Source organism: Acipenser ruthenus, chromosome 3, assembly GCF_902713425.1.
Source record: "Acipenser ruthenus chromosome 3, fAciRut3.2 maternal haplotype, whole genome shotgun sequence".
In the NCBI taxonomy this organism is placed as follows: domain Eukaryota; kingdom Metazoa; phylum Chordata; class Actinopteri; order Acipenseriformes; family Acipenseridae; genus Acipenser; species Acipenser ruthenus.
In genome coordinates this window covers 46,687,313-46,698,816 of record NC_081191.1, presented here as the reverse complement: position 1 = coordinate 46,698,816, position 11,504 = coordinate 46,687,313, and the positions used below count along the sequence as shown (strand labels likewise).

The following is an 11,504-nucleotide window of genomic DNA, read 5'->3' as shown; positions in this document are numbered from 1 at the left end:
AGCAGTTGTCAGACCATAAGCACAAACAAAAGGTAGCTCTAATAAGCATTTCAAAATCTTCACTTGTGTTTTCCTGTGAAAATTATGCTTTTGCTGTAGTTAGAAATAACACTATTTTACATGAATTTGTGTATATGCCTGCTCCTGGTAACTACCAAGTGACAGTGGATTATTGTGTTTTGTTATTATAAGGGGCACACACACAAGTTTAAAATGAACCAGCCATTAACTGTTTTTAAAGAACAGGTCTCATTACTATTTATTTTTTTATTCCCTTTACTCTTATAGGAAGACAAGTCAGCACAACAATGACATTACATGAAATATTTATTTATTTATTTTCTGTTTGGACTGTGAACAAAAGGGCTTACTGTACTTAAGAACAATGAGTGATTACAGTTAAACATTACCATCAATTCTTTTGCACAAACATGTGAAATATCAAGCCCATATAGGCCTTGTTTCTTAGTATGAACCGGCAGGCATTGCTGGTAACACAGAATACACCACATTTGACACACAGTACTATTCTTCACAGTGTAGTACAATGCAGTACTATCTAATGCCTTTTTCATAGTGGAAACACTATACATCCATAACTGTGTAAACAGTGACCTCATTAAATCACAGTTAATAAAGTCATTTTTTTTCTAAAGTTGTGGTACTGAAAATAGGTGACTATAGAAAGTTTTTTTTACAAAACTTTTCAACGAACTGTAACGACAAAAACTGTGTTTATTTTTCTCACAGCCTAACTTGAACACAGCATTAACTTTATAGTTCTGGTTATTAATTTCCTTTTTGTGAAGTAGCAATCACATGTGAGTGTTTTCATAGTCTGTGATTATTTGTATGAATACCAAAGCATACATTTTACATATAAAATTGTACCAAGTCTGAAATGATATCTATTTGTATTGTGTTGCTCTTTAAATTCAAATTCAACATGACATTGCCAGAAAAAAAGTGTTTTTAATTGACCAGTTCCTCAGGAGTTTTATTATATATACTTTTTGGGGGGTGAGCTCATCAATACTATATTTACAAAACAGTAATGCTGATAGAAAGGTAAGGCAAGATGAAATTAACTCAGACGATATTAGTATTAGATAAGCACCTGTAGCTCTGCATCAGTAATCTGATTCACTTCCATGATCTTGTTCAGCTGCTCCATATATCGGTGCTGATCCTGCAGGAAGTATGGGATCCTCACATTCTCCATCATGGCTATTTCCTTCAGCCGATCCACATCCTCATAAGATACCTTTAATAGAAAACAGAGTTGTTCACCACTACACTTTCAGTCTAAAGAAATGAATAAAGAAATATTCTGTAATCACATCCTGTATGAAGTCCCATGGAATAGGGCAAGTGCCAAAGCAAATTCAGTGAATGAAGTTCTTTGATATGGTTATTGAAATAGTAAATAGCTAGATGGGAGAATCCAGTCTTTAGGGAACCCTGTGAAAATCAGACTTATCTTGGGATACAGCCAAAACTTTAGTAATTATATAATGCAGACTTTATTTTTTGTACTGTTAATAAATGCTGTTGGATTTGCTGCAGACATTGACAATATATAAATGTTGGCAATCTGTGGTTACATAACTGTTTTCCAAAAATGTGACTACTACACTCACTTCCCTCTTTTCATAAACGTTTCACTTTACTGATCAAAAGCTGCTGTTTTAGACATAAACTAATAAATACTTCTGCCTTAAGAAAAACATAAGAAATGATAAAAAAGTGAATTTAGTTTTAAAGTCCAATCTGTTAAATATTACCTTTCCAAGAGCTGTCAAGAGTGAAAAGTTTATTTTCTCCCTGTACCTCAGTATCTTAAGGATGCCATCCAAGTACACCTGATCCTTACCGAAACAACCTAAAAATAAACAAACAAATAGTATTTCAACAAAACATTCAGTTGAAAAACATTTACCAACTGCTTTGTAGTTGCACATATTTTAATTATGCTTCTCTATTTTTTATGGCCAGCAAAAATATACATCCAGCAAAAAACAGTAATAAGTACATGCAGCGCTCCAGATAATCTGCGTACTGGCTGTTTTACGCTTTGAAAAAAATATAAATTATGCATGATATTTAAATGTAATGAGTAAAGAATATGCATAGCAATTTTGCTGCACAGCTAGAGTTCGCATGTCATCAAGCTTCTTGTACTTTGTTGGTTCCTGGCATCTCAATGGACAATTGTGAATATACTGCATGTGGTAGCTAGAGAGTGGATCATAGAAATGCTGGGACAGCTAATTGTAACCTGCCTGGGAATTGCCAGAAACATGTGACCAGTAAGTACAGGTTTTCAAAAATAATAATGCGTGTTTGTGACTGGTGAATAAGCCTTAGGATTTATCTATGCCATTTTTATCCCCCTCAACCTAACCTACCAATTTACCTCTCTGTCAACTGAATATCTGGAAGGTAAATCTATATAATAAATACAACAACAACGTGTTTGGAGACGGGATGCTTTATATTGCTATAGCAAGGTGATCAGTAAAGAATACAATATTACTGTTTCTTTATTTGCATTAGTGCAGTATAGGTAGAGTTTAAAAAAAAAAAAGTTTTATTTTACTTTTTGGGAGCGTGTCTGTCGACTTGGAAAGGGAGAGCACAAGAAAGCATTTTTTTGTTTTTGGTTTAAATCACTGGAAATATATAGTATGTGCATGCAGGCCTTTTGGTCAAGTACATTCCAGCTGCAGCTGTGGAATAAAAAAAAAATTCTGTTTCTGTGTTTATTTGCTTCACAGCCATATTCTTTTTGGTCAAATAAGAATATTTGTTGTTTTGACTTTATTAGTTTTTGTACAGTAGTTCAAAGTAACATTACAGTTAAAATGTAAGGCTGTACTTCATGCATACCTAATAAGTTGAAAGTATTCATGACACTAAGGTAATGTTGCATTTTACTCACCCAAAATACATTTAACTCACAAATGGTCTAAACTGGAGAATAAATTGCTCAATGGCCCCAAACCTTCTCTGGAGCGCTGTATATATGTACTGTAACTTTACAATACATATTATATTGTTCTTCTAACTGACAAATACATAGGATTTGGAACAAAGTTATTTCACCTATAAATATGCACGTTGTATTGGCAATTCTCATTTTAATATCGGGCAGGTAGCACAACAGACATTTTCTTGCAAATGTCTGTTGTGACAACACTCAGTGCTTTGCAAATGTAACCTTGCAGGGATTTTGCCAAAAGAAGATACCACATATAGTTTGGCCTCCCAGCACATTTTATATAGAGAGTCCCAAATTCTGATTGTTAATCCAAAATTGTGCAAACCCTGTTGAACTAAATGTGACTTGCTATCTTGCCAGGATGACCTGTCAAATTACATCTGCAGTATAAAAGGTTCTTATCCTGGTAAGCACAATGAACTGAACTGAACTGAATTTAATTTAATTAACTTAAATAAACTTAAGTGCTTCAGACTGAAAACCCACCTGGTAGAGAGGTGTTGGTCTGGCCCCTCTTGGCCCGCACACAGTAGTCCCAGCGGGTACTGGGGTCCTTGACAAACTTTTCGAGGCAGCGGAAGAGGTCCGTAAAGGACATGCGGCTGGCCTGGTACACAGTGTAGTAGAGAAGGGCTGCCCTCCACAGGAAAGGGTCCTTGCGGAAAAGCACACTGTGGATACTAGCCAGACCCTCTTCTGTGGGATTGGTGGGTTTCAGACTGTACTTTATACGCCCATTGCCATTACACCAAGGCTGAAGATTATTATTAATGCCCCGAAAATAGTGAGTACCTATGGAGAAAGAATAGATTGTATGGGTGAATTACTATATGGAGCACTTAGTCCACGAGCCAAACCTCAGAAAGCCCTTAGTTTTAGAGTTGGCTGAACCCCCCCGTCAGACTAAGGTTTTTTGGTATCATTTTCTTCCTTAATATGTCTAGATTCCATTTCTGCCTCTTGCCAAGCTGAATAATTGTCAGTTTAGATACAAAACAAATTATTTTGGACCTGCCCTTACTGCTCTTCAGACAGTAGAACGTCATTGCAGATCAAACCAACCTTCTCATGTTAACTCGTCGCTCTGCTTAAATATAAATATACTCCAGGACTCCATACAGAGTTGAATTTAAATATTTATTTTTTAAAAACTTATTTTGGTATTAATACACCAGACTTTTGTCAGCATCTAGTTTGTTTGTGCACCGCGCCAATTGCTTCATGACTTCCCCTAGTAACGGATGGGTGGGGTAGTGTGTGTGTGTGTGTGTGCAAAAAAAAAAAAAAAACAGCTTTGCATTGAAGTGTCTCTTTCTGTCACATCTGATGTGAAGCAGTGATGTGGGATGTGACAAAAGAATACTGATGTAGCATCGCCTATTTTATACAGGATATTCTTCTGATTTGAAATGTTACTATTACAGGTACTTAAAAAAAAATAAATACACACGTATATATTTATATATAACAGAAGTTTTTGATATATAATTCTGCCAGACTATACATTACCAACACCTGAAACCTAATCAATTAATTTCAACCTAACAAATACTGTATCGCCAAAATAAGTAATTGTCATACATAATGTACACGTGTGTGTGTTTTATTATTAATATTATTATTCAATATTATAAACAATGCTACATTATATATATATATATATATATATATATATATATATATATATATATATATATATATATATATATATATATATATATATATAATTTGCCATTATAAAAACACTTGCCACCCAATTTATGCTATTGTTGTGGAAAACCACACCAAACCATTAATGAACGATGGACGTGTAATTGTTGAACTGGAAAACCAAGGTTGTGTAATAATAGAAGTTCTACACCACCACAGTTGCTACAGTAATTACACCAACAAGAAATCCATACATGCAGTCAAAGCACAACAAGAAAAGAATATCACTGAAACCTGTAAAGGGTTTGATATTGCCTTTCACCATCTGGTTGAGGAGATCCAAGAGAGTTATAGATGGAACAGAATTTCTCTCTATGTCATACGTTTGACAGTGTTATATAGAATTGTTGCCGGATGAAGGAATCGAAGCTCAGAGCTAAGATCTGTTGCCTTCTGGCAAATTATGCCATTGTGATTTTTGATCAGGCCATATAGCAAAAGCAGTAGATGTCATCTGGAAGAACCCTATGGAATTCAAGCGGTTGCATGGGAAGTTTTCACATAGCTTGTACCCTACTTGCTGTAATAGGGAAACACTTTGCAGATGCTGGACTCAGGGACATCCTTCTAGAATCAGAAATCATTGGATCGGGATCTATCAATGGAGTGCTAGAAGGCCGTCAGGCTAGTCCTGGGTTGCTTGTTGCAGAAGGACATTCCAGCAAGAACTGTGATAGACACAGGAACAAGAAAACGTCACCAAGAGGAAGCATATATCGTGAGAACAACAGTGGACCCAAGACAGAGCCCTGTGGGACCCCATATAGGACATCAGACCTTTCAGATATGTCCTCCTCATAAGAGACAAACTGGAATCTGTCTGCAAGATAGGATTTAAACCACGAAAGAACAGTGTCAGACAGTCCCACAGTGTATTCAAGGCGCTTAAGTAGAATGGAGTGGTCTATAGTATTGAATGCAGCACTTAGATCTAAGAGAACTAATACTAAAGGACAGCCCAAGTCAGAGCTTAAGAGCAGGTCGTTAACAACTTTTACAAGGGCTGTTTCGGTGATATGAGCCCTACGGATTCCAGACTGGAATTTCTCCATGACGCCGTTTAGAGCGATATATTTATCTAGTTGGGTTGCAATTACTCTTTCAAAAATGTTGTCTAAAAAAGGTAGATTGGAAATTGGCCTATAGTTAGTAAGGACTTGAGGATCCAGGTTATGTTTTTTAAATACTGGTTTTACTACAGCTACCTTAAGTGCCAGTGGAACTGTGCCCGACGAAAGGGAGCTTTTTACAATTTTTAAAATGCGGTTGCTAACAGTATTAAAAATATCGTTTAAGAGTGTAGTAGGAATTGGGTCAAGGGAACAGGTAGTGGTTCTCATCTGCTTAACTATTGTTTCCAATTCATCTACGATAATTTGAGAGAAATCCTGCACACACACTTGTATAAAAAGGAGATTCACAATTCAGTGCTGGTTTGGAACAACCGTTTCATAGAGTGTGCCTCCTTTATTTATTTTGATCTTGATACTGGCTTAAAGGATCAGATTGTTTAAATTAATGTATCATTATTAACAGCTTTATTAATAAAAGTACACATTTTGTTTAAAACCAGAGCTTGACTCCAGCATCCTGCTTTTGCCATCTTTACTTACCAACCGACTACAGTATTTGACCATAAATGCAATTTATACAGCATAAAAAAACCTAAAATCAGGATAAGTAGTATCATTATGTTTACAAACATGATAAATAACCCTTGTTTAAGTAAACTGATCTTGTAGAAGTTCAAATTTTGTAACTTGGAGAAACTGAATCCATCTCAGAAAGTTTTTCAGATATGAGAATTAAATTCAGAATATACTGTTGCCAAGCCAAATGGACACAAACTAAGCTTGGCAACAGGCAAAAATGGAATCTAGACATGTTAAAGAACAAAACGATACAAAAAAAACTTGGGGGTGTAGCCAACTTGAAAATTTCTGGTCTTGGCCCATCGACTAACTGTCTCATATTACAATTATAAATCTTTTGCTATTCTTGTACAGACCTATTTCATGTCTTAACATGCCTTCCAGCCAATGTTCCCGTGCACTGGAGATGTTGATGGTTAATGTTGGCCGACCATTGACAACTGTCATTGAGGCTCTGGAAAGAAGGTCATCCGTCAAGTGAACAACAATCTGCCAAAGAAAACAGTTATTTTCCATATTAATATTTATGAAAATAATAGTTACATCAAGGGACTTGTACTTATGAGTAATAAAGCACATATTTTTGTGAGAATTATTACTGTTGCAGGGCCAAGTATGGCATTACAACAAAAGCAGCACTGACTTCTTAAACAGCACACAATTAAGTTGGGAATTTAAAAACCCTAAAGGATGTTAGATTTAAAAGAACTGCTTATAGGCTTTACTTGGGCTAACACTTGAAACTGCATTTACAGTATAAGCACTGAGTTTACTGATCCTGCTACAGCAAACATCCTCAGCACCAGTTGTTTTAATGCATTACAGCATTCTAGCATTATCAGACAGCTACAGTCATTTACCAAGAGTTTTCACTGAGCGGGTTTGGGATAAAATGCACTGGAAAGCAAAACATTAACACTCATACAGTACAGCAATTGATGAGTTGAATTTAAAAAAAAAAAGTTATGTATAATTAATCCGATTTTAAATTCTACCTCACCTAAGAGAGAATAGAAAAGATTATAAGAGACAGGAGTTAAAAAGGCATAAATACCTGGTGAAGGTCTGTGAAGGAAAGACAGATATAGTACAGTACAAAAAGGAATCCTAAAAGATGGTGTGTCCAGTGTGAAAAGTGATACAAAGTTTTGCAAGAGATTTGAAGAGAGTATAGAATTTGCAGTCTTGAATTTTGAGACAGATACTGAGATGGGGGGGGGGGAAGTTAGACCCTGTTCGCACTACTGTGCTGGCCCAGGGCTGGCGCATATTTATGTCTGTAACCCCATTCACATTTGCCATTTAAGGCACCTTTGCGTGACTGAAAAGCAGGCCTAAAATGTGGTGAATGTCTTTTTTTAATGGAACAATAGCCTGCATTCAGAATGGAAGAGCTCCCAGATATACAGTAATCTTTGATTTGTAGCAGATATTTCTTACTAATATATATTTTGTTCAATGCAGCACAGTAGCAATTTTATGGTGTATATTAAAAAATACATATTATTGACTATTTTGACTTAATGTTATGGTGTGTAAGAGGGTGATGGTCAGAGCTTACCCCCACCCACAATCACATTATTCTCTCAAGAACACGGAGGTACAGTCGCCACCGCTTAGAACAGGTGCGTTTGTGTTAACGTTATTCACCCGCAGTAAGTGAGGGGCGGTATAAACTCCCACACAGTAACTGACATTCAACATGTCCCCCAATCACCAGTACAGTAATCAAAACAAACAAATAAGCTACTGCTCTATCGCTAGTAAAATAACATTAACAATAATAATCACAACTAGAACGCCAGGCAAGCTCAGTACCAGTTGGAAATTTTGGCAAGCTGTAGCATTGCAGCAAAAGTGTCAGCAACAGATCAGTTTTATGGAGCAGTTTAAATTCAAAATACTGCATTAGTTCATTCTCTCACAATAACTTTAAACACCATAGTAACATTTATAACTTTAAACACCATAGTAACTATGACCCTATCTTCACACTGTAAGGAGTTATAAGCTACTTTTATATTTAACCTTAAAGAGAGGTCAAAGGTCACAATCAATGTCATTTTTGAACAGAGCATATATGGGTTCCTAAATGTGTTACATAGTAACCATAACCCTACGTGCACTGTAAGGAGTTATAAGCTAGTTTTACATTTGACCTTAGAGACGTTAAAGGTCACAGGCAAGGTGATTTTTGGATAGAGCATATATGTGTTCCTATCTGTGTTCCATAGTAACCATTAACCTACCTGCACTCTGTAAGGAGTTATAAGCTAGTTTTGCATTTAACCGAAGATTTTGAAAGGTTTATAAAGAAATGTGCCAGGCACACCATTTTTGAAAAAGTCAATTGTATTGATACAGGGATGATGCTTGTCAACTTTGGAGTTAATCAAATAAACTGTTTATCAAATGAAGCGGTTTTAAATTAAAAAAATGTAGGTCTGGTGGCCATCTTGTTTTACAAAAGAACACAATTTTGCCCTATTTGAATTCCATTGTCCCCAGGATGATGCCTACCAAGTTCAGAGTTAGTTGGTTAAATTGATGTTTGGGGCATGTTTCTGCAAATTTGATGGCAGCCATTTTGATATTAACATTTATCGCACAACTTCTGCATCGCAAACTTTAAGCAGGTTTGGTTGTTGATGACTATGGCGGAGTGTCCCGCCCCTATGTATTTCTTTATTATTATTTGTATTATTGTTTGCGGCGCGGATAACAGCGCTGCATATTTCTTATTATTTATAATTTAAAAACCCGTGAGGATGCGTGGCTGATCAGCTAGCTGACAGTCACGCATCCTTACCAAACGCGTGCAGACTGTGGCCGAGGGGTAATAAGATAATTAACAGCTAGCTAACCCCTCGGCCAGAGTATAAGAACCTACAGCTGTCCGTGCTGCGGTTGTTGAGTGTAGAGAGGAGAGTACGGGAGAGCGGAGAGAGAGCAAGGAGAATATAAAAAAACAATTGCTATATTTAAAAATATACTTGTTTCTGTTTGTTTGGCCATCGCGCCTTTTTGATTTGTGTTTTGTTATTGTTTAAATCTTTTGTTTTTGGTTTGTTTATTTAATAAATCCAGCTGAGTGCCGTAGCATTCAGCTTCACCCGCCCATCCATTGTTTTGGTTTCTGTACTTCCTGGTCTGTGACGTCACCACACCTCACCACTGCAAGCCATCCTGCCACAATGACATATGCCAAATTTCAGATAATTGCTTCACTGGTTCCCAAGAAGAAGATTTTGAAAGGTTTTTCAAAATAATGCATCAGGCCACCAACTTGGTTGACGCTGGAGTGCAATTTTTTTGCATCTCAATTGTATTCAACCTGGGATGATACCTGCCAAGTTTGATGTTGATTGGTTGTACGGTGTTCAAGCAGGTGAAGTTTTGGGAAGAATAAAAAAAATAATAAAAATCTTTACAATAACAATAGGCTTCCCCAGCCATTCTGGCTTGGAAGCCTAATAACAGCCATTGAAATATTACAGTGAAAATTCTAATTGTTACACTTTCAAATTCTAAGCAAGTTACAAGCTTACCAGTGCCATTAATCAATAAAACAAACAAACTCAATCTGATCTTTAGGGGTGATTGTTATTGTCTTCAGCATCTTTGAATAGCTCTGGATACTGACTGAAGTAAACTGAAGCTTCATTCAACACTGAACTTGAATACCGGAAGCAGTTTTATTAGACAGGTATGTTTATGTCAATTTAAAGCAAAGTTGCCTGTGTTAATGTTTATATATGGTATGTGTATTGATTTGGTTATTATCAAACAAACAAAAAAAGCCTTGCATGTTTTTTGACCCTCCCCAAATGTAAAACAAAAAAATCTCTGACATCATAGAAAATCAGCATTTTTCCATGTTATCATACAAAATCAAACTGGTAATGTGATACGAAAAGGTGGCCTAAGTCTGCTTTGCGTTCATATATATGTAAAGGCCAGCCCTGGTCCCGGATTGCAGGCCCTGGGCCACATCGAAGCAGTGGCCTAAATCTAGGTCGGCCCTGGGCTGCCTTTTCTTTTTTGGAGCCTTCACATTTGAGAAAAGTGTGATCCCAAGTGTGAATGGGGTCTTAGTTTATGATTTGTGGTGTGGGTAGCACTCTAGTAGCCTTTTCACACTTGCACACCTGAGCCGAGCCCAGCCCTAAGGGTACAGCTAGTTTCACACTGGTCATTTTGTCGAGCCGAGCAGAGCAGAAACTGTGAAACTCTGGCCTCACAAGATATCTGGTACTGGCCAGGTGTTGAGCAAGGCTGGGTGCGGGGTTCACTTGTACTGTCCGAAACGATAATGTCTACTAAAAGATTTCACAGGAATTGAGAAATATGGGACTAAACTGCAGCACGAAACAGTGTTGTGAAAAACTAAAGAAACTAAAAAAAACTAAAAACAGGATTACAAAAAAATAAAAGATCATAACAATAGAAGCTTGTCAGCCCGCAAAAAAAGTAAATATTATGATTTAATGGACTCAGTTCTTGGTGACAGACCTGCAACGACCGGCGCCGATATGCTGAATTTGGTGACTTGTCTTCTGGAATCGATGTGCAGTCCCACATGGAATGAAGCTGAGTTTACATCTTACAACATTCTTTAACACTAGAACCGCCACTCGGGTCAATTTTGCCCATTTTGGACTTAAAATGTTAATTACTCTTCCGTTGTAAATGTGTGTCCGTTTTTGACTTTTCCTAAATATATGACTTAAATATCCAGACGGCGTTTGATAGCCATAATCCCAAAAATGATAAAGTTATAAACAGTTCTACCTAGAACCGCCATTATTATTTCAAGCCTTTCTTTGTTTGAAGACTGACTTCGAGACAGAGATTGCTACGACTGTGGATTTGTCAAGATGCCAACTCAGTGAAAGCCTAGTTGCTTATTTTTCAATGTACCTGGAGACAACAATCCTTCTTTTTTTTTCCACAAATGCAACTGGGAATATAACAGAAGGAAATATTTAATCTTGAAAGTTGTCACTTTGATTGGAATACGGCAAGCTGCACTCAGATGCATACAGCAAACTGAAATGACAGGTAGGATAACAACTTATGTGCCTAATATGAAACATATGTTATATTACTATTAGAAAAAAGAAAACATTTTGGTTTTACAG

The 11,504-nt window shown here is 36.6% G+C and overlaps 1 protein-coding gene across 2 annotated transcripts in view; it reads right to left on the bottom strand.

Moving 5' to 3' along the window:
* Positions 1-254: 254 nt before the first annotated feature.
* The window catches only part of matcap2 (microtubule associated tyrosine carboxypeptidase 2), a 28,153-nt gene continuing 16,903 nt past the window's right edge, over positions 255-11,504 (bottom strand). For both annotated transcript variants that reach the window (XM_059013002.1, XM_059013003.1), the window contains 4 exons: positions 6,720-6,852; positions 3,488-3,793; positions 1,785-1,882; positions 255-1,264 (listed from right to left, as the gene is read on the bottom strand). In XM_059013002.1, coding sequence (XP_058868985.1) covers positions 1,106-1,264; positions 1,785-1,882; positions 3,488-3,793; positions 6,720-6,852 — 696 coding nt within the window. In that variant the 3' untranslated portion in view covers positions 255-1,105. The remainder of the gene's footprint in view (positions 1,265-1,784; positions 1,883-3,487; positions 3,794-6,719; positions 6,853-11,504) is intronic.